A 24,886-nucleotide genomic window follows, 5' to 3' on the forward strand; every position below is an offset into this window, starting at 1 on the left:
AGAGATTATTAGAAAGTTAGTGACTAAAACTAGACCTGCTCAACCAGAAAATGCGGAGTCATAAGTTTTGTCTAATAATAACAAATAAAAAAATGTCTGTCAAAATTACCTTGACCTGACCGAGGAAATACTAACAAACGACTCAACAAAAGATTTTGAGTATGTTGAATATTTCGATGAAAATTCAAACGAACATGAAAAACCAGGAATTTGAACTTGAAATACAAGAAACGAGGACATGTATCTGCTACCACACAAAGCCGTACTTGAAGTACGAGGAAATGTAAGAACAGCAGCTCGTGCAGTACTACCTGTTGGTAAACTTGTTACTATCGGTTGGAGTTTATTTAGAAGCGCTAGATATCAACAAGCTAATCAAACAGTAGAAGATATTTAAATGGACTTACCAATTGCAAGTACTATTCTTGTCATAGATTTGTTCAGTGATGATTACTCGAGATCTGTTGCAACAAATATGATGTGGTTAAAAGATACTGGAGCTGGAGATGTTTCATCTGAATTTAGCCCCAAAAAAATTTCATAAAATTTTCAGGTAGAGCTGCTGCTGATGCTGATCTAATTGTAGTGGGAAATTTTCTTATTAGTAATGTTGTAGATCTTGGAATTGTTGCACCAGCCGCAGATACAAATGTTGATGTTGTACGAACTTTGCCGACAACCGTGTGTACTATTCTTGGAATTCCTGCACAAGATGCGGCAGCTGCATCAACACAAATGATACCTTTCGTAAACAGAATAACACATACACGTATCAGAAATAGAGCGTACAACGAAGGTTTCGCTAAACGAAGAGCGTTTACAAATAATTCTTACCAGATCACAATGATGCTTCCGCTTAGCACAATATTCGGTTTTTTGCAGAGACTATAAGAAGGTATTTCGTGGTATCAAAAATATAGTTATACTTAACCGAGCTCATCAAAGCGATTGTTTGATGCGAGCTGGTTGTAATGATGCTCAGTTTGTAATTTCCCGAATAGTCTTGTGGATGCCACATGTGGTTCCGTCGATCGATAAATCATTAGAGCTTGAGACGATGCTAACTGCATTTACAAAAACATGCTTTTTATGCAACAGAAAGTGTCTCAAACCGCAATTCCAAATTCGATCAGTAACACATGGACAATAACTGCACCAAGTGGACAATTACCAAGGTATGTATTTATTGTTTCAACGACATAATAGACGCGGAAATCAACTTCAAAAAACAATGTTGTATTTGATAGTCCAGATGTCAGACGAATATTTATCAGAATAAGTTCTGAACAGTATCCAGAACGAGCAATCGAATGTAACTTTGCAGCTAATGCTGCAGCACTAGCTGACAGAGACGTATCTCGAGCCTATATGTACCTTATGGAAGCTATGCAAAACTATCAAAATGCTGAAAATGGATCTCAAATTTCAATCAAAGAGTTTAGAACAATTTATCCGATATTTCATTTTTCATTTTAATGTCAGTAAGCATGGCGAACGAGCTATCGGTTCAAATTCTGATACTGAAGTCACGTGGTCACTTGGACAGACTCCAGTTGCTCCAGACAATATGTATTATGCTTACGCGCTAATTGTATCTGATAGATTATTAACAATAGATTCTACCAAGGGCAGGTTGACCGTCCAAGTCCAAATGGGGTGGTGGTGTAACTTTACGAAACAAGCGTGCAGTGGGAATGTACTGATTTTTCTGTCTAGAATGACTACCAGGTCCTTTGCACTGGAAATGCTTTAATCCGAAAATCGTGCGGAATATGTTGATCCACCTAACAAGCGGTGTAATTAATGCATTACAAATTTTATTCAGCAGAAGTAAAATGCATACAGAATGAAATACATTATGCATGAAGTCAATTTATCGCTGGGACAAGTTTAAAAAAAAAACCTAGCACAAGCATTGTTAAAAGACAGTCTTGTTCGCTAAAGATAGATTTCGGAATCCCAGGCGTAAGATAGCAGAGCGACCGACTGACAGCAAAACTAATGCTGACACAGCAGCAAATCAACAAAATAGGACTGAATAAACCTTTTGTTTTAAATTTATCAGCAGCGCAAGTTACCGCAATGTCTAGATCGCAAGCGATCCGTGGTGGTTTTCTGGGACAAGCATTGGCTACTATTAAAAAAAAAAAAAACGTTTCCACCCAAATTACTCTGTACCCTGGGGATAGATACTACGAAGAAGGCTGTGTCGGGTGACGGTATCAATAACGGGTGATATTTTACATTATACAAAAACTTTTCCGCGATATAAACCTGCTGGTGTACTATACCTGGCTCATCTGCAAATGTATCATCTTGGACAGGAAATAAATGTTTCTAGGTCAAATTGGGGATGTTTTACATGCTGACTGTTAATAGTATTGGAATTTGTCGAATCATGATGCTCAGGTTGATCAGCTGTATCACGAAGAATATCGGCGTAAAATCTGACAGTCTTTTCGCAGACAAGAACTTTGTTTGAGACATCTAATACATAATTATTTTCTCTAATTTACTGTAACAAAATGCCAGACGAGAAAAGAAGAATAGTCAGAGCTAAAATCTTAAATATGAACTTCTTATTCGATGCTGTCAAGCTGTTCATAGGTAATCAAAAAAAAAATTTAAAAAAAAAAATAAGGAATGAAAAAAGAAAAAAAGAAAGAAGAAAATAGTTGAATTATCTGGCCGAAGACGATCCTTACTCTGCACTTCATGTGCTTCTGACAGATTCGGAGGTAACAGAACCTGAAAATTAAAATCAAATATTTTTTTCGATATGATAGAGACATTGTTTTAAAATGGGCTCACTATCGTTTGACAAGGGAGAATCAAAATGATATTCTGAAAATTGACATATAAATCACTTTAAGTTTGTATTAATTATTAACTATGGACACATTTATTACTCGACCTAATATTATAAATCTCATTCATCTGTAAGAAATATGTTTCGTGGCGATAATAACGTGATAGCTTGCTTTGAAGTAAAAAAAGAATAATTTGTTCTTGCTCAGCAGCGCAGAACTTGATCATATACTTCGACATGGAAAGATATTTATCGAATACGATAAAGAAACATTAAAACATATTTTTATTTTGATTGACAAATAGTGAGGTAGAAAATGTTTTAAATAGCAGATGATTCATAATGAAAGAATAATTTATCAAATGGCCCATGAAAAACTTCATAAACAAATCTGTGTGACTCATAATAATCCGATTAGTATTAGTATCTCTGATAATCACATTCAGATAACCCATACTATTTATATTACCAACAATTGTTTGGTGTTTAGTATTTCTGATAATACTTTTGTCAAAATCTTCGTATAAATGATAAATCTAATATGGCTGAAACTCAGCTTGTAATGACAAGTTGGCGATATTATTGTGGGTAACACTGCCATTAATATAGTAAACTCTCATTTCGTCTGGAATATCATCACCTCTAAACAAGGTGCAGAGAAATCGTATTAAGAACATCCCGGTATATTCGCTATTATCAGCGCCTTTCACTTTCATCTTAATATTCCAATTGCATTTTGTTTGTTTTTATGTTTATCACAACGACCAGTTCATTGCCAGCAAAAAGATTATATCTCTTGTGACACCATAAAATCTCTTGATGTCTAGCAAGATCGTTTACGATTATCGGCATCTGGTATACATTTTCCATAATATTATATTGTGTTTTCAAAATCTCTGAAAATTTTCACAAAACACTTAATTAAAGAAATATGAAACAGTAGGTATAGGAATCTTAAAACTAGCCGATATAGCGAAAAAAGTACGTTCTTCACAGAAAGATATCGACCTATAAAAATCTCTACCGCATTTGCTTATTTAGATAGCTGTTGGTTAGCTAATAATAAGCGTTTACTTACAAATTTGTCCAATGCAAACTTATATCATCTACTGCAGCCAACAATCAAATCCCAGCTTTCCACCCACAAGGGCTTGAAAATAATAGTGCAGTTTCATAACAAGCTTTCTATGCTAAATATATATCTGAAATCCCCACAGAAAGCCATTGATATATTAATCGATCAGACTCCTACGTCAGAGAAACCTAGGAATTTGCTTATCCTTATGTTACATCAAAAGCTGATCGAATCCTAACAGGGCCAGATTTAATATCGTTGTCAGATAATATATTTCAGGTGATATGGAAAATATAGATGAGTACACAACATCAGGGTCTGGCTGGACGTTAGAAGAAAAAAAAACGGAAATACTTTTCCACACTATGAAATATAGTCATGTCTGTCGAACTCCCGACGAAAAAAAATCAAAATGTTGCATTAATAAAAAAAATGATTACAATAAACGTTTCCAATGGGCCATATTGTCGGCGTTATTTCCTGCACAAGATCATCCTTATCGAGCATAAAATTATACTGGTTATATTAACAATCTAAACCTTAACAGGATTATCTTTGCGAATTCCAAATTCGAAAAAACAGAACAATCTCCTGTTACCTGGAGGCATTACTGTATTTGGGTCGATGACAAACAAAATATACATCCCAGATATATAAGCAATCTAGCATGTCAGAAGACAGTAAATTTACTATTTTATAAAGATCATGATGCTCTGATAAAGAATTGTAATGGGCTAGTCGGAGGTCAGTATAACAAGCATAAAGGAAAGAAATATTTCTGTGTCAGGTGTTTGCATGGCTGTATTTCCCAACATGTACTTTATCAACACCTCGAACGTTGCTCTAATGTTCAAAAAATCTCTATGCCTGGCGAAGATGAAAAAATATTACAATTTACAAATTACAGGCATAAGATGAAAGTACCTTTTATAGTATATTCAGATTTCGGATCCATTTTACTTCCAGTGCAAGGAGTAGAACATAATCCTATAAATCTTCGACAAGGAAATTACACCAACATATCCGTTGTGGCACTGCATATAAGATCGTTTGTGCTGTTGATAAATCTTTATCAAAACCAGTAAGGATTTACCATGGAAATGAACCAGCAGTCTGGTTGCTAAGAAACCTGATCGACGATATTGACCTCATCATGACGTTACTCGCTAAGACAACAAACAAATGAAAACACTAACACTAAAGCAAGAAGCTGCATTTTATACATCAGAAATATGTTATATTTGTGAGGGCGCGCTTTTGCCTCAAGATAAGGTAAAAGATCACTGTCATATTACTGGAGAATATCTTGGCCAAACACATGACAAATGTAACTTAAAATATACCACACTTGATTTCGTCCCGGTTGTATTTCATAATTTCAGAGGATATGACGTTCATATTACAGTTGAAATGTTCTGCAATAAAGATATAATGAACCGCCTGAAACATATAACAAGAAAATAAAGTGCTTCCCCAATAACACTGAAAAGTATGTCAGTGACACTAGACAAGTTGAGATGTATTGATAGTCTGTAGTTTATGGCAGCGTCGCTAGATGAGCTTGTGCGAGGCTGTAGCAAGTTTGATAATTTGACTGAACATTTCGGTGAAACTGCTGCCATTTTATTGACACGAAAATGAATTTTTCCCTACGAGTGTCTAGACAATTAGATCAGATTTGATGAAACATGTCTATCTGACAAAGATAAGTTTTATTCTAAGTTAAATGAGTCTGATGTATTCGACACCAATTATGCCTATTCTCTATCGATTTGGGAGATAGGAGATTATCATGACCTTTACTTGATCAATGACTTTCTGTTGCTTGCAGATATCTTTGAAAATTTCAGAGATGTCATCGCTGATAACTATGGACTCAACCCGGCGTGATGCTATTCGGCAGCCAGACTAAGTTGGGACGCATTACTGCAACAGAGTAAAATAAAACTGGAACTGCTAACAGACCCTGATATGTCCAACTTTTCAGAACGTGGAATCCGAGGTGGAATAAACGTCATAACAAAAAAAAATATGTCAGGGTTAATAATAAATATATACCCGACAATAATAGTACAGAACCATTAAGATTTATAGCCTATCTAGACCACAATAATTTGTATGGCTACGGTCTGTCGGAGTCTATGCCGGTCGGTCGGTTTAGGTGGATCACCAAAAACAGTTTTTTGTTGTTGTTGATGAAACTGATTAAACTATACCGGATGGTGTTAATTATTTCATAGAAGTTGATATCGACTATCCTGTTGAGCTGCACGAAGTGCATAATGACTGTCCATTCTGTAGAGTCGATACTGATCGACTAGTTTATTATCTGATACGCAGAGAAATTATTCGTGTAGTGCTAGCACTAGTGGTAAATCTGTTGTTAAAAAATTAGTTCCTAATCTGCTTAACAAACGGAGATACGTTTTACACTATAAAAATCGTAAGTTAGTATCTGATCATGGTCTCATACTAAGGAAAGTTCTTCGTGTGCTAAAATGTAATGAATCGCCGTGGATGAAAAGCTACATCGACTCAAGTACAGCACGACAGGCAGCTGCCAAAACAGAATTTAAAGAAAACGTTTTTAAGCTTATGAATAACAACGTATTTGGCAAGACTATAGAAAATATAAGAAAGCTAGTCAATACTGAGATAATTGAGATAGTCAATAACGTGGAATTTCGTAATAAACTTGCAGCATCTGACGAGTTTATCAGTATTAAAATATTTAATGAAAATCTAGTAGCCATTCAACGAAGAAATATGAATCTGAAGTTATATAAACCAGTTATGTCGGTATGGCAGTACCTGAGATATTAAAATGGCTAATGTACCAATTTTATTACGATTTTGTTACGGTTAAGTGGTCTGATGCAGAATTGTTATTTACAGACTCGCATTTGTACAAGATCAAATCTGTTGATATTTATAAAATCAATAGTTTTATGATAACCGAGAGATGTTTGATCTTTCAGATTATCCAAAAAACAGCAGATTTCGCTCAAATGTAATTGGAAAATTTATAGATGAGACAAACTTTGTTCCTATCGTGAACTTTATCGGATTGAGTAGTAAAATGTACTGTCTAAAACTAGCTGATAACAATGTTAAGAAACGAGCTAAGTGAATTAAAAGAAATGTGGTAGGTAAAGTAATAGGATTTGATAACTATACGGCTGCATTATATGGATTTTCTAGTTATGTTGAGATGATGGCAATATGATAAAGTAGTCATAAAATTAAACAGACGTTATCATTAAATCTGGTCTTTGCAATTTTGGCGATAAAAGATACTGTTCCGATGGAATTAATACATTTGCGTTGGGTTATAAAATGTCTGATAGTATTGATTTTAGCAAGGTGGATTTTCTAGACTGGTTATTACAGTAAATCTCTATCGATTTCATATAAATTTTGTGTGAGTATCAAAAATATCACCACAGGTGGCTTTGTAAATTAAGGATTTTTTGGAAGGGTAAAATCCCGGCGAGTTATTAATAGCGCATTAATAGCAGACAGACGTGTGATCTACAAATCTCAACGAGTTATTAAACTATGAGTGGCATTTTGTGTGAATGTTCGATATAGTAATTATGCGTGAATGTTAGGTATAGTAATTTTTTGTGAAATGTATATAAATCGCTTGCGATTCAAGTACAAACTACAGTAGTAGACTAAAATGAGCGTTTCTAAGCCAAACCCTATTTTGTAAGACGACTATGATGATTCAGTGATTGTAATAATGAAATCGACGCTGCTGCCTCAACAAGGTTGTTTTCGTATTTGTTTAGACTAATGGAGGGAGGGGCAATCATATTTTCGTCCTAATATCAAATAAGGTTTTGGTAGAGAAACCTCATTATAGACTACTACTACTACTACTTCTCTCTCTCTCTCTCTCTCTCTCTCTCTCAATGTGTATGTGTAAAATAAAATTACTGCTTAATGCGTTGTAAATTTATAATCTCGAAGTAGCAAGTCCGTCTATTTCTAGGAAATGTACCTGAAACATAATATACACACCCAAGAGCTCATTTGGTATGGCAGGCTCGTATTCCAGCGGGTCTCCGCGTTGATATGCAGCCAGTGGCGTACAAAGGGTTGATTGCACGGGGGTGGGGGTGGGGGTGACGATGATAGCCCAAAATGCTTTTGAAGCCGCAAGACATCTGGCGCCCGAGGCAACCGCCCCCTCTCCCACCGTCGTTAGTAGGCCTACATGTAAAAATATAAAACTGTATCATTATATCCATAAATATGTACAGATCTTATTCGATATTTATAATACGTATGACTTATGCTGAAATGCATGTACCTGTGTATAGAATATTGTTCATATGTGTATGTTTCCCAATATAGTTACACATAGCCATTTGTGTTAAATATGTACGAGTGTGTGACGATACCTGATTATGTGCATGGTCTTGTATTTTTTAAAATTATTTTTTTAACATAGCCAATTACAAAAACTGAGGGCCACATGGCAGATGGGTCCGTTATGACCAAATGTGTTTACCTCGTTAAAGAAAGCTTAAAAACAAAAACAAAAAAAAATACTTCTGTGTTCAATACGTCTTATCATGGAACATCATGGAACAATGTATCAACTTAGAACACGTCCCACACTGTGACGAATTCTCAAAAGTTACACGTAGCATTATTTAGTCACGAAAGTAACTTTTTTAGATGCGTCTGAAATATGTTTGATAACCCGTCACTGGTTTCAACTGGTTTGCGTCTCTCCTTTTGCAGCCCCACTTACATTTCGTTATTACGACGAACAATCCTTCTTAATGCATAAGAAAGATCATGGCGGCAAACGCTGAGAAAAGCAAAACATGTGACTGAAATTGTGATTATTTTGCAAAATATTTGTGAAGACAGGCACATTTGCCATAGGAAGATTCTCTAGTTTATGAATCTCTTGAAGACAAATTGGTTTTTAGGATGAAATTATACCCCAACCATCTGGATGTGACACAAAACTTCTCTTCTGTCAAGACTATGAGCTTAATTGTCCCGTAAATCAACTCTTTTAAGCTGATTGTAGTCCATTTCTGCTTAGCAAAGATATCAGTATGGCTGTGTCTGACGCAGTATCCGAATTGAACAGTGTCTTAGAGGCTTGGAGCAGAGAAAGCTCTACGGCTGGAATAGATCCTATTCCAAAACTCAAGAGGTATCCTAGACTTACTGGTTTAAACGCACTTCAGCACTTTTTAGAATCACACTCCTTTTATAGTGATACCTGATGACCTCTTGTCTGAAGTTTATGTATTAAATTACCCGTATTGACACACTTCACAAGACAAGTTCTTTCGATTTGGTAGAAATTTCTGAAAAAGGTCAGAAACCGAAATGTACACCGAAATACACCTGTTTTTTTTCCACAATAGATGTTAAGGCGAATAGATTGCGAAATAAATGAATAATTAAAGAAATTCAAATTAACTTGGATTTAATTGTTATATTGATACGAATTAATTACATTTTTCATATTTATAGCAAAATTTGTATACTAAGGTTACTTGGTCTTACTTAAATGGACAAGTGTTGAATGGCAAATTATAATATATGCAAGAATGGGATTAAGAGTGCGAACTTTAACAAGTTGGGATATGTGATAACAGACAAGCCAGGAAAGCATTTATTTTTTTAATTTAAAAAAATGTTCATTCTTTGGCAAAATGTAATACTTTAACTTAATTTCATACATTCATGATTACATTGATCTCGGTTAGAGTTCCTTGCTAAAAAAATATTGTCAGAGTTATTATATCAGACCTGTTCATCTGATTAAATCAACCACAAAATCTTGTTATTATACATTTGTCGATAAACAGTTTGTGAGAAACAAGAAAAATACATTCTTTGAAATATATCATATTTATATATTCAGTTTGTATAATAATAATAATAGTTAATAAAAATAATGATACAAATTCATATAATTTAATTTCATTGTTTTCAGTTCCACAAATAAAATATGCAGAAGTGTGACTGCATGTACATGTACCAGGATTTTATTGACAGCAATTATCTAATTTGTTTTCTCAATAATTATATGTTGAAATAAAGGAAGCAGTTTTCTTCTTCAAAATCTACAGTGAGAAAGTTATGTATTAATGATTATATGGATATATGCATCATCTTCAAGAATCTGGATCGTTTAATTTTAATTTTCATGTACAAATATAGCTAAATTTACTCCATTGATACCTTAAGGTGGAGACCAGCCCCCCCCCCCCCAAACACCCTGCACATGCCGCCCCATTGACCTCAGGCCTACCTTTTAGTATTGTGTTTTTTCCCAGTTTTTACCCATGCGTATCCCCATTGGGGAAGGTCCCACAAACCCCTCGTCCACTTTGGCAACTCATCAGCCAACTTTAAATATGATGGTAGGTCCTGGAGTATACACATACTAGAAGTCATTTAGGTATATTAGGCTGCAAATAACATTTTGTTTGAGGTCACATGCACTGCTTATTCGGCTACACATGGAAATGGACACAATAATAAAAGCTAAAGTTGTTCATTTGATGTACACTTACACAAAAGTACATCACTGGGTCTTTCTGCCTCTGAATTCTGTCATTGTAAATAGCAGTACATTTTCCCACAACTCTGCAGCGAGTCAAGTCTTTGAACGGGGCATCAAGCTATTGGGTCATGTTCTTCAGATGTACTCTTACAATGACATGTACATCTGGGGTTCTTTCAGCCACTGAATTTTCGCATTTTAAATATCAGCACAGCTAAAATGATCATTCGATCAACATATTTTCCCACTCAGCAGATGTTTGAAGCAGGACTGGCAAGCTCTTGAATTTGCCATCCTGCAAATGCATGTATACTAAGAACTCCTGTATAAGTGATCGTCTGCATACCATATCAAAAAATTGCATCCAAATACGTATGATTAAGCATTTCCAAAACCTCTTCTGGTTGGTAAATTGTTACGGTCGCCCCTAAGCTTGATGTAATTAAATTTATTCAAAAATCATGTAAGCTGTATGTATGTATATATCCGAGGTCTCGCTAGGATTTTAAAACTTGGTAAAAATGGGAGTCCCACCATCAAAAGTTGCAGTCCCTTCTTTCCTACAGGATGAACACAAACTTGAGTGCAATTGTTTTTAGATGGAGAGGTTTTCGTTATGTAATCACTCGCTTCATTACGATAGTCCATTGACAGGATTGCAAATTTATGGTTTATTTATTTGTCTACATTCTTGTAGTAATTTTAGGCAATGGTTAAATAGTATCTGATTTGCTGTTCTTTTCCCGTATTTTTGCAAATACTTGTCAAGTTGGAAAACAGCTTAGACCTTAAAGTGCATCTCGCGAATTCCACAACATAGCATTGTCCATATGTTTCTGACCTACATAATTTGCATTTTAAAGCTAAATCTTTAATAAAATAATACCTCGGGGCTGCTTTCAATGATTTGTATATTTTTTCTGAAAATATCTGCCCAATGATTTACGAAAACAGTCAATCTAATAAACTGGTACATCCCAGACTTGCAAAGTCTGCCATTATTTCCCATTAGGCCTACTGGTTCACTTACAGTTTCAAACTAATTTTATGATGAAATAGTGTACTTGAGGCAGTTAATATATATCCAGATGTTTGTATGTTTTATCATCAAAGGATATCATGCAGGAAATGGATAGTTGCTACCTTACTCTGAAAAAGGTTAATGGTCAGTCAGCTATCAAAACATGCTTGTGAATGGGCAAGCCTTATTCCAAGCACTAAGCTAGGCATCACACACATTCTTACACTTAGCTACTGTCCTGTCCGAACTATCAATTCTAGCAGCTTTCGCACTCTTCTGAATATCGTTAAAATCTTTGTAAGCCCTCCGTTTAACCCCAAAATACTTATCCAAATTTACGAATGGCATTTTGTCTAAGTCTCAACATGCCTTGATTCTGAGGTCACGTGCACTACTTATTCTGCTACATTCGGAAATGAACACACTGATGAAAGCTAAAGTTGTTTATTTGATGTACTTTTATAAATGACCGCATGTACATCTCTGGGTCTTTCTGACTCTGAATTCAATCACTGTAAAAATAAGTACATTTCCCCACCTGGTCGCCAGTCAAAGCCTTTGAACTAGCTGCCCAGCTATTGCATCATGTTCTTTTTGATGTCCTCTTATAATGGCAACATGTATGTACATCAAGGGGTCTTTCAGTCACTGAATTCTGTCATTGTAATTATCAGCACAGCTAATTAATCAACACAGTTTCCCACAAAGCAGGTGTCTGAAGCAGGACTGGCAAGTCTTTGAATTTTGCCGCACACCTATTACATGCGTATGGAGGACTCCCGCCTCGGTGATTTTCTGCGTCCCAGATAAAAAATTGGGGTCCAAATACGTGTAATTAAGCATTTCCGAGATCTCTGTATATGTATTGCACATGATACTTGTAACACATCTGGCTCATGGAAGGTGTCACAAGTTTCCACACTTATTTAATCCGAGATTGGGAAATATAGTCTGGTGAGTTCCTTCTTTGATCATGTCTCATTGTGTGTCAGTTTTCTAGGGGTTGTCAGTCCTAGACCAGAAATTTGTTCACATGGTATGTTTCTCTGAGTTTACATTATTACAGTTGTCATTAATCTTATACTGTTTTTAATTTTGTGTTTAAATTTTCTGGCAACTGTACACTTTTTATGTGTAATTTTGTTATTGTCCATCAAGCCTTAATGTTTGTGATTGGATTGGTCTTTAAACTTGTATGACTTTATGTTCTTACATTAAATAATAGAAAAAGTGAAAAGCAACAAGTTTTGTAAAATTCAAGGTATAATTTTTTTCCATAAAATATGATTGAAAAATTAAAAATCACTGACAGTATGGTAAATAAAATCCTAAGTAGTCCTAAAGTGCAATCACAAACCCAAAAAGTATTTGTAATCCAAATGAGTTTAGTGGTATTTCAGATGAAGTTCACTGTTGTGCTGACGTGCCAATAGTCTTAATTTATCACAATGATATATTTCAAAATGTCTTTAAATGAATTCACAGTACATGTAATTTCAATTAAGCTATAAAATTAGAGCCAAAGCACTCAGTAAATAATTGAAATAAATAAAATACGATCCTCTCAAATGAACACAGTAATATTACTCCTCTAAGACTGATGTTAATGCTAGAAATAGCTAATTTTCAGGTAAACATCTCATATTTAGAAAACAGAGAACACATAATATAGGTATACATAACACTTGGCATAATCCTTTTGCCAAGTTAGCCAAGAAAACCAACTCTCTCATGCTTTACAGGGAATATCCATCTCTTTAATAAACCAGCAACAAAGCTTAACACAAAATAAATATGACAGGTCATGGGTTGTTGTAATGACAGAAGGCAACGTTCGTTAATCAGAAAGGTTCACCATGAGGAGTTGGTTGTGTGGACTTGGATTATTTAATCACATAATGAATAGCTTTATCTTGAATTAGTGTGGCCTCTTTTCCCATAACAATCACCTATATTTCTACTACAGAATTCTGTGGAGGTAATTTGGGCATGAGGGACATTTTAATGATCAGCTTAGTGTTGCACCTAGAATCACAAGAGAAGGGGAAACTATCCCTCGCCCTCTAAATATTGGGTATGCATTTTAGAGGGAGAAGGGGAAAATAGATTTTACTTAATCCATTAGTAACTTAATTTATTATATTCTCATTTTTCTCTCAGTTAACTTTACATTGTCAGAATCGTTCAATATTACCCGATACTGAACTTGCATGCAAATACACATATTGCATTCATGTGCATAAAGGAACTACTTTCTATTGTAAACAAACAATGGATGCAGACATCATCACTTTTGATTTGTAAACAAATCATGTACACTCGTGTAGTAGGCACTTTACGTTGTGGTTGTTTAAATTTGCTTTTGAATGAGGTAAAGCAGATGTTTCATGGACTGCCACATATCAGCTGCTTTGGCACATTCCGCTTTAACATTTTTGATACAATGTTTCGGATTTAGGTTAGCTATACAACAGATGCAAGAAAGGGTCCTTACAAATGACATACAGGTGACAAGGCATATACTGTCTTGAGCTGGTGATAAGAGTGGCGAAAAAAATATACTTAGTTTTACATCCTGAATTTCCTCAAAATATCCTTTCTTAGTTCTGCAAATTCGAATTACATGAGCCATGTCATAGGTTCTCAATCTTGATTACACATTTTGAAATTGTACCATAATTTTGAATAAAAGTGCAATTACATCCTCCTTACTGCACTCAAAGTGAAATAAGCATTAAATTCCATAGCGTCTTTTTCATAATTGCAATTAAAAGACTTCAGATTTCCCCCACATTATGATTGTAAACATTCAATGACAGAAACAGAAACAAATTTGCAGATGTCAACACGTTTCTCCCTCGCTTCTTCAATCCAAGCTATTTCTTGGGGAATTGTCACATATAAATCCAGTCCATAATTACGAAATTTCATAGAATCGAAAAAAATACCAAAAGCTATTCATTGCAGATCAAATGGAAAGTTGTTGCAATGCACGTTCATTCATGATATGACTTCAAATTTCAATTTTAACTAGACGAGCCATTTTCTTTCGAAAGTTATGTTGAGCATGCGACTTAAGTTCAAATTTATCTGGGTGGAGTTATGTATGCAGTAATAATGTTGTTGTGTAATGATGAATCTGCACTTGTTTATTTAGTTTGGAATACGGCATACATTCAGTTACTTTGTTTCTTGTAGTGTATTTTGTTAATATAATTAAGCATTAGGTATTTAAAATCATGAGCATATAATAAAAAGGTTACTGCATTTGTATGGGAAGATACGAACTCGTTTTGTCGGATGGATATTCTGCACTTCCATCTTAACTTTGTCATCTGCACTGACTGCAAGTTAATGCAATAAAAGTAATGAAAGGCACTTTATAAGCATAAATGTCTGTTTCTTTTATGAACTTGATGAAATAAGTCTTTAAATTATTTGCTTGATTATAAACTTGCGGCATTGTATTGGATGAGAAACAATTACACTAAAGCGGTCATCTGTGTTTGCATTAAATGACAAAATGTATGTTATGGTTACTTAAGTTGATGTGATCTTTTCTGTATAGATAAAATCATTTTACTCAATTATTTTCACAAGGAAGGTCGTGATAAAAATTTAGAGACTTTTTTTTTACATGAAAGTGAATGGATAAAACGTTTAAGACTAAAAAAAATAATTATTCTCTGAAACAAACAATAATTATGATTGAAATATGGCTAAAATGAATGATATTAAAGTTTTGAATTACATATTTTTCAGTGATAATTAAAGACAGTGAAACCAAATAACCAAATTATCTTAAGTTAGGGGCTGTTTATTTAGTATGTTTGCATGAATACGGAGGGTGGTTAAAAGTGTGCATATGAGTAGGAGAGGGGCAGTAAGACCAGTTATTATGTACACACAACACAAGCTGCATTATAGTTACTGTGACTAAAATCTATGTGCCTTAGCGAATAATAAGCAACCTATGGTATTCACACACCTTCCCATTTATTTGTACCCCCTCCACACCAATTTATTTAAAGGAAAAGCATGAAGAATATGAAAAATGCATGAAATTTCATTCATCAGTTTATAATTTCTGACCAAATTGTTGCTAGGGGGTCCCTAATACTGTCAACTATTTGGTGTTTCAAATCAAATGGAAACTCGATATTTAAACAGGCATACAGACTATTCACTGTTCTCCAGAACAGTCTGCATCCAATATTTGCAGTGTCTAGTTTTAATATTTCTTTTTAAAACAATTCGAATAAATATATCTGTTGAAAGAGGTGCAAGTCCAGTTGTGTTGTTCAAATTATTGATTATAATCAATAACCAGTTGGTTGCATGAACCAGTTCGCTAATCAACTGGGAAACTCCATAATTGATTGCATGGTCAGTTCCCATAGTAAACCTATGCAAACACGGATATTAAAAATTCACTACCAATTGTCAATATTTTTGTTTAAGAATGTTATCAAGTCCAAATTATTACAGCTTAAATGGGCCCATTTCTTGCTGACAAGATGTCCAGCTATACTAAATAACCTCTCAATGGATACAGATGATGTCAGAATACTTAGGTACTTCTGAGCTAGTAAGCTAAGATGTGGGTAGAACTGGCAGTCTTGTTTCCATCACTGTAACATTGTGAAATTAGTATCAGATGGAGCAGTATCTATGTTATTGGCATTACAACACTTTAAAGTTTAAATTAGTTCAGCTCCTTCTCCGATTATTGTGTTTAGTGATCTCAACCCCCTTACTTTCATTGGCAAGATGAAGAACCAAAATCAGAGATTGTTATGGTGAAGTTTGTTGTTGCAGAATATTGACATCAGGCACATCAAGGGAAAGAGCAATTTATAGCAGACGCACTTTCACATATATAGAAATATATTATTTCATGTATACTTTGTATCATTCGTAAGATTTTGTTATGTTATTTGTTTAAAAATCACATGTATAATTGACCTATGTAAAAAGAAATCTTTATTATATAAATCTTTTTCTTTTATGGGGGTAGTTTTATGTATATTTAATTTAATTGTGCTTTATTTTTCTCAGAGTAAGAATTATAACTCAGGTCATACCTGAATTATGTGTCATTAAGTATGTGTCAATTGGTAAACAAACTTTTATTTTTTCCAGAAGAATGAACTTTTGACCCCCATCCAGAATCTGTTTTCTGCCTTATTTAGGTGTATAACAGATGTTCTGATACAAATTCTATCAGTTGTGCTTTAAAGTCTGACACATTAAGTTGTATTATGTTGTGACTTATTTGGGTTGAATTTTATTTTTCTTCAAATTATTGAATTCAAGTGATTGTTTTCTCTGGAAATACTGAAGTGCTCTGATATAATTCTTGGACAAAGATATTGACTGGAATTTATACGGAATTCAAAATAGGAATAGTATTTTCTGTGATTCAGTAAGAAACTGTTGACACATCAGTACAACGGTGACTATTACTGACGTCATTGCCTTCCGTCTTGAATTTGAACTGAGATTCAATTTAAAACTTTTAATTGATAGGACTTGTGTATTTTAATTCTTGGATCAATTTTAAATTTCATTCATAAAACCTTAAGTTCTTTTTTCTCATTTTTTCACTTTGTATTCTAGAGAAATAAATTATTTGTTAAATTTTACAAAGCTTGTTGTCTTCATTCTTTTCTGTTACATATTTTAAGAGCATAGATTTATAACAATTGTCATTTAATTTCTGTTTGGAGTTAACACTAATGTATCCTCATTTTCTCCATTATCATCAGACATGATAATGAGTGTAAATAGAGTTAAAATCCCTAATTAATTTTAGTATTATTTATTCAAAATTTTTCTCCATAAAAGCTGGTTCCATCTGTCATAGATTATGACAGGTACTACATAGTTGGCACTGAAAATCCATTACAAACAGGGCATACAAGTTCAGTCACTGACAATTTACGCCATTCATTTTTTTAAATAAGTTAATACTTGCAACTCACATTTTGTCCTTTTCAGTTTGTTTTGGGCTTTTTTTATTCCACTACCTCATTGCTTACTTAATGTGCAGTAATGACATATTTTAGGACATAGGCCTCAATGTGGCAGTGAAAGTTGAAATAATATATTCAAAGCCAGATGTATTTCCTCCATGAAAAAAATATACTGACACTCTGATAACAGAAGTTATTTCTTCTGTGGCAGTATCAGTGATAAATTTCCATACCTCAAAAATTTGTACAGAATATTTGTATTTTCCAGGTTGGCAGAAATAGTTGAGAGGGAGACTGAAGAATACTACAAAATGGATCCTGATCCATTTGATGATCGTCATCCAGGTCTGGATAAAGCTATATCAAATAAAAACCTGAGATTTAGTATGGCCTGTTTCATGCTTATCATTGTGATATAGGTTTTCTTAATCAAATATTTTAAAAGAAACAAACTTATTTTTTATAGCACATACTGATAATTTTGACAGTTGCTGAAGAGAGGCTTGGAAATGAAATAGGCTAGGTTTGTATTAATCAAATGGGTTTGTATGGCCCACATCAGTTAAATCTGCTCAATTTTTAGATTTGAGTCCGTTTATTTAGCAGTTATTGATATTGTTGCTGGGTTTGTTTGCAGTCTATTTCTTCCTCATCATTTTCTTCATCTTGATGCACATTTATTGTATTATTGTTAGATTTCCCTGTTACGTTTTTTTCAGTTGTGATCCTATTTTGATACATGCTCTTGAAGCTAAAGTAACAGACAAGAATGGTACATTTTTCTTCCTATTATGTATGTTCCAGTATAAAAAAATGTATCCCATTTTACAGCTGATTATTTAGACTTTTTTCAGTTTGTACTTGCTTGTAATTTTTGTTTGACTTTTTTAGGTCGGGCTAATCCAAATTGTACTCTTGGACACATTTTTAAGGCACTGTTCAAAAATGAAGACTTCATGAATAAGGTAATATCATGTAAATTGCAAGATTCGAATAATTTTTGTCCACGACATTGGTAGGTAGTGAATATTTGTTATGTATATTTAATTTGTATCGTGTGCTTAACTTCTGTGTGTGATTGTAAGTTGTTCCTTAGATAATGTAAACAGCTTGTTTAGGTAACTTTTGTCCATGATTGTAAGTTTGAAATAGAATGTTTAAATAGCATAGTGTTTGCCAAGTCTTGTTAACAAGTAGTTTGGAATTTTCCACTGGACAGATTCACATCTGGGTCAAGTGAAAATGTATATAAATAGGGATTTGATAAATCATTAATTCTTATTTTAGATCATTTTGTCATGTATAATTTGAGAGAAAATATTTATTTAAAATATTGAAATTACTAAAGTGCTTATTCACTTTGGATTATTTTGAACTCATTCGAAGACATTCTGCATTGCATCATTGTGTGCATGGACATTTAATGCTTTAGGAATTCATTTGGAACAGTCTGTATTTTTTTACTTGTGATAGAACATTTAGGATTATTTTGGATTTATTTCACAATTACTGTGTCTCATAAATTTTCTTTTTTTATTTTTAGGGAAATAAATTGCTTATTGATGTTACTTAAATTTTTGGTTTACTTTCTTTATGTTATATAATTTAAGACCTAGAGACATTACAATATAGGAACAGGATTTGTCTGCCAATCATTCTGTTCACTTTCCAGAGATAACTCAAAAAGATATCTTGATGAAACTTGGTACAGTAAACTTGTGTTAAGTGACCAACATGGTTGAAAGTAGTTTTGTTCTTTCGAGTTTGCCATTGTATCAATTTAGGCATTTCTTTGGCATGAATCTTCTTTCTTGTTTGGTTGTACACAACATATAGTAATAGAGAGTAAGAACAGAAAAAATAAAGATTATATGCTTATTATAACTAATTTCCTCAAATATTCTACAGTTTACTGACAAATACATGTATTCATGCAGCTTTTCATATGGACAAAAATGTTATAAATGCAGTATAAAATATTTAATTTTAAATAAAATGTAAACACCAGTGTCATTTATCCTCTTGTTTAATAAACTTAATATATTGATGAAATTGTCACAATAATTTGATAAATGCTTGGATAGTAAAACAGAAATAATTCAGTCAAACTGAAGTTAGTATTATTTGTGTGTAATTGAAAGCATGGCAGTGCAAGTATATAAAAAAATCAATATAATTATTTCACCCATTGCCCAGTGCTCCTCTCCCTCAATAACTGGCACACAAAAACATAGACTACGCTCTCAGTGAGGGTTTTAGTTAACTAGGAACTGTTGGTAAATGAAGTGTTACCAAGGGACCTCTGAAAAATGAAGTGGGGTGCCATCCTGACTAGACAGTTGGAGGATCATGGAAGGGGGATTACAGTGATGTTTAATGAATGAATACTTGTTTTATAATGTTGTAAATAATTGTCAATCAACACTTTTGCTAATGAAATTGTTGACCTTTTGGTATCAATTACCTGCATTTTTAAGATAACCTATCTTTAAAAGATCATAAAAGACATTACTTCAAGAGGTTTCAACTCATACATGTGTACCTGCAAAACACATTTCATGAAAGAAACAAAACATCACTGTTGAAACTAGATTTTTGAAAAATTGTTTTATTTGTGAAATACTGATGCAGTGATTTCATTGCAAGTGATCGTGAAACTTCTGCTTAACATTGAGCAAATCTCTGAGTGCTAATTCAGGAATTTTAAGTTCACTACAAACTTTTGAACTTGCTTATCCTTAATGAACCATATCTACCAAACAAATCTTTGAATTAAATTGGTCCTCCTTTTGTTTGGTTGCCTTGCTATCTTGAACACATTTATGAATGGCTAGGATAGTTTAAGGTGGTTTCATTATTGCTTATACAATAACAGTGTTTGTGTGGTCAATTGAAATGAATTGACCTGACACATGACCATGCGTGCTAGCTCTTCTGCTTGTAGGATTTGTATCCCTTCAACTTAATTTTTATTCCTTTTCCTTTAATTTGATGCAAAAGACATAATAATACAACGCTGGTCTGCTTTTAATTGAATGTAACAATACAGTAAATATGTCCACAAATCAGATCAAAACAGTCAGCAGTTAATTGGGTTGTCATAGAAACTTTGACATAGCTGTGATGGTAGATACACATCTTTCACATTTAAATACCAATGATGATTATACTAAAACTAAATGAAAAAATATGATTAAAGAAACAAATTTCACTAGACAAAACTTCCTTTTGCTATTTATTTCTTAAATTATTGGCATTAGTGAAATTTTCGCTGGGGCAAAAAAAGAATGTGTGTTTCGTGTTGCACTGGTTTTAAAATTAGGTAGGTGTGTGTGTGTGTGTGTGTGTATATATATATATATATATATATATATATATATATATATATATATACACACACACATACATACATACATACATACAGTAGTCCCTCTCTTGAATCCCCCCAGACCAGTGGCTACCCACTTCTTATGACCAGAATCCCTTGGCACTGACAAGTTTGTATTCAAAAGTATGCCTCAAGAACGGCTACCCCTCTAATGCGAATAGCGGCTAGCATATTAGTACAAAAATGTAAAATGTTCCCCCTCACGAGCGGCCATTTTTTTTTCTCCAAATGTATCCAATACCAAAAATTAATTAATATCATGACATAAAGTAAGTAATCAGATTATCTCTCATAGATTCATGTCTCCCATTGTCAAGTTTCCTTTACTGAAAGAAGTGTTGAATAAAGTACATGTAACAATAAGTTTAATATAATATCATTATTTATAAAAGCTTACATTTACAGGAAATGGGCGTAACAATGTTATGATAGAGTTTTGGGCTTCACACATCTGTCGAGTTCTTCTCTTTGATGATTACAACTGGACATAATTGCCCATATCATAACAGGGTCAGCATAAGCTAAAAATAGATTTTGTGCATTAACACACACACAGAAATTAACCTTGACCTTGAACAAAACACATGACAACACATTATCGCTTCCTTTACGAAGAAGGCATTTCATCCTCTCGACAAACGTTTCGTCTGCATAATTAAATCATGTACACTCTGCTACATCCAAATAAATCATTACCAAACATTAACATGTTATCATGAAAAGGGCCATCCATTTAGTATGTACACAAAAATCGTGCAAAGCTTGACCACTCCCCCTCACTGTACATATCATGCTTTGTTACACAAACACCCCACCTGCGTATGTACGCTTGACCCCCCCCCCGCCAAATTCTATAGAATGACCTATATTTAATCCACGCAGATACAGTCAAAGATTAATATTAACGTATTTAATAAAACAGTTCACCGACATTGAATGTCTGCTAGCATCAAATAAATAAACTGTGTAACTTTAAAATGTTTGTCTAGTGTCCACTATAATTTAAACACCGACTGAACCCAGTCAAACAGTTTATGCATTAGACAAATTATCAAGGTTTCACCCACCCACCCCACCCTTGTTTCCTATGTGTACATACATTATCAGTAGACCCTTCCCCTATACGCAAACATATGCATTTGGGTTAAACCCACCCCCACCCCCATGTATACATACTAAATGGATGGCCCCTAAACAGAGACTTATTATTTTAGAAGAAAGTTGGTTATTCTTCTCTACGACATCGGGTGGGGTGGGGAGGGGGGACTTGTCAAACAGTTTTATGTAGAAAAGACGCCAATAAAACATTTTTATGTTGAAAAGACTTGATTTAAAACGTAACCGATAATGAGGTTGTTTAGCAGCCATGGGAATATGAAGCAAATGGAAAAAGAATCATGTATGTACCAAGATTTAAATGATGTTTTTGAATGGTTTTGCAATGTACTTGACAAAAATACCTTCTTGCATATCACACTTATGCCAAGAATAAGAACTATTAATGTATATTTAGTTGAAATAAGTCTATTATTATAATGAGAAGAACCTTTTCATAATTAATGTGACTCTTAAATGAAGATATTAATTGCCTTGAAATATGCAGCTTTCTTGCTATGTACATATCATATCATACTCAAATTTTTTTAAGTACCCCTTGGGAGATGCCACCCATCTTATAAGACCACTTTCCCAGTGCAGAAAGGGTGGCCATATAAGATGGGGACCACTGTGTGTGTGTGTGTATATATATATATCTATATATATATCTATATATATATATATATATATATATATATATATATATATATATATATATATATATATATATATATATATATATCCTTACTAAATTATAGGGGGCCCTGAGTGGCCAAGTGGTCTAAAGCGCTGGCCGTTACGGATCACTGCCATCTCATCTTTGTCTGCGTGGGTTCGAGTCTTGGATTCAGCCAATGTTGGTATGTGAGAAAGCTTGCCAGTAGCTTCTCGTGGGTCGGTGGTTCTTTCCTGGGTTTTTCCGGGTTCTTCCTCCACCATTAATACTGGCCGCCACATATAGCCTATCGTGTGCTGAAAAATGGCGTGAAACCTTACAACAACAACAACTACTACTAAATTGAAATGCCAGTATCAAAATGACTTTTCCAGTTCCACCGCTTTTTGAATTAATTTTATATTCATGCAAAATAAAAAAACATAATGTGTGAAGTTTTCATTTTTATTTCATTACATATGAAGAGGACAAATATACTTTTCATATAATAGACAGGTAACTGAAATGTTGCAAGTATCATTCCACTAGTACAGCAAGTAGGTCTACCATGTGCCACCAGTGTTTTGTTAAAAATATCCCACTCTCTCACACAGACAAAAAGAACAGTTTATAAATTTGCTTGCTGTATTGTTTCCTGTTGTTCAGTGCATTATAAGTCTGGGACCATGAACGTATTTATTAACCAACTTTACTAGAAACTGCAAGTAGTCAACAGCATGGCTACAGCAACAAATAGGTCTGCCTCATTTATTAGATCATGCATATTGATGTTTAAAAATGGTTATTAAGTGTAACTCAGAGTGAATTATACCAATCCTGCCAAGTGGTCGTTTCATGGTAATAAATTTCCCATTCCATCATCTACGTTCATATAGACCCTGAGTTATAATCCACATGCAATCTTTCATTAATCAAATTGGAATGTAAAATAGTTACTCTTGACAGAGAATGTGTTAATCATATCCAGCAACAACAACTTTTGTCAATACATACCTAATCCTTGTCCACTTATAATTGAAAAAAATAAATAATGTAAATGCTGGTATCTACAGTAAATATCTAAACCTTATAATAAATTGGAATCTACAGTAAATTTCTAAGCTGCTATAAATGTTGGAATCTACAGTAAATTTATAAACCTAGTATAATATGTTGGAATCTACAGTAAATATCTAAACCTAATATCAAATGTTGGAATCTATAGTAAATTTCTAAGCCTAATATAAAATGTTGGAATGTACAGTAAACTTCTAAGCCTAATATAAAATGTTGGAATGTACAGTAAATTTCTAAACCTAATATAAAATACTGGAATCTACAGTAAATTTCAAAACCTAATATAAAATGTTGGAATGTACAGTACACATCTAAAACTAATATAAAATGTTGGAATCTACATAAATTTCTAAACTGCTATAAATGCTGGAATCTACAGTAAATATCTAAACCGAAATAAATGTTGGAATTTACAGTAAATTTCTAAACCTAATATAAAATGATGGAATCTACAGTGAATTTCTAAACCTAATATAAAATGATGGAACCTACAGTAAGCTTCTAAACCGCTATAGATGATGGAATCTTCAGTAAATATCTAAACCTAATATAAAATGTTGGAATCTGCAGTAAATTTCTAAACCTCTATAAATGTTGGAATCTACAATAAATATATAAATCTAATATAAAATGTTGGAATCTACAGTGAATATCTAAACCTCTATAAATGTATATTTAAGAATAAACTGATTGTCTCTTTAGAAATTACAAACAAATTGCATGCATTTTATATTTTCAATATTAAAACATTAAAATATTAATTTTTTTCCAATAAATTTTCTCTGTACATTATGTTTTTATATTGCTGTTTTTGATTTCTCAACTAAAATAAAACTAAATTTTAAAATAACTTTTTAAAATACCTGTACAAAGTAAAAGTATGCACCTTTAGTTTTTGCAGTTTGAAAAGATTTATTTATTCTTCCTGAAATTTGACTCAGTTTTTTTGTATATTTCACCTTTTTTGTCAATCATTCATCAGTTTTTTTCCTCCCCCAAGACCATAAAATAATTAAAAAAATATGTAATTAAACAGTGGCTGTCTTGTACGATAACAATGTCTTACAATTTCCAACAGTGAAGTTTATTAAATATTTCATATATAAATCAATATTTTTTTAGACCGCTCTGGTGGTCTAGTGGTTAGAACGTCCACCTTGGATGCAGGAGGTCGTGGGTTTGATTCCTGGCCGAGTCATACCAAAGACTTCCAAAAATGGTACTAACAGCTGCCTCGCTTG

The 24,886-nt window shown here is 33.5% G+C and overlaps 1 protein-coding gene and 1 long non-coding RNA gene across 2 annotated transcripts in view; one reads left to right on the plus strand and one right to left on the minus strand.

The window, feature by feature from the left end:
- Nucleotides 1–1,959: 1,959 nt before the first annotated feature.
- On the minus strand, nt 1,960–8,595 carry LOC149788529 (uncharacterized). Its single transcript, XR_016424163.1, has 3 exons — nt 8,445–8,595; nt 7,911–8,102; nt 1,960–2,748 (listed from the first exon to the last, which is right to left on the minus strand). It is a non-coding gene; the product is annotated as an uncharacterized LOC149788529 (long non-coding RNA).
- Nucleotides 8,596–8,702: 107 nt separating this feature from the next.
- LOC149788530 (DDB1- and CUL4-associated factor 1-like) overlaps nt 8,703–24,886 on the plus strand; it is a 161,003-nt gene continuing 144,819 nt past the window's right edge. The window contains exons 1-3 of the mRNA XM_089974544.1: nt 8,703–9,066; nt 17,696–17,772; nt 18,319–18,392. Coding sequence (XP_089830670.1) covers nt 8,966–9,066; nt 17,696–17,772; nt 18,319–18,392 — 252 coding nt within the window. The 5' untranslated portion in view covers nt 8,703–8,965. The remainder of the gene's footprint in view (nt 9,067–17,695; nt 17,773–18,318; nt 18,393–24,886) is intronic.

This window comes from Sinohyriopsis cumingii, chromosome 11 (assembly GCF_028554795.1).
Source record: "Sinohyriopsis cumingii isolate HCF-2022 chromosome 11, ASM2855479v2, whole genome shotgun sequence".
In the NCBI taxonomy this organism is placed as follows: Eukaryota; Metazoa; Mollusca; class Bivalvia; order Unionida; family Unionidae; genus Sinohyriopsis; species Sinohyriopsis cumingii.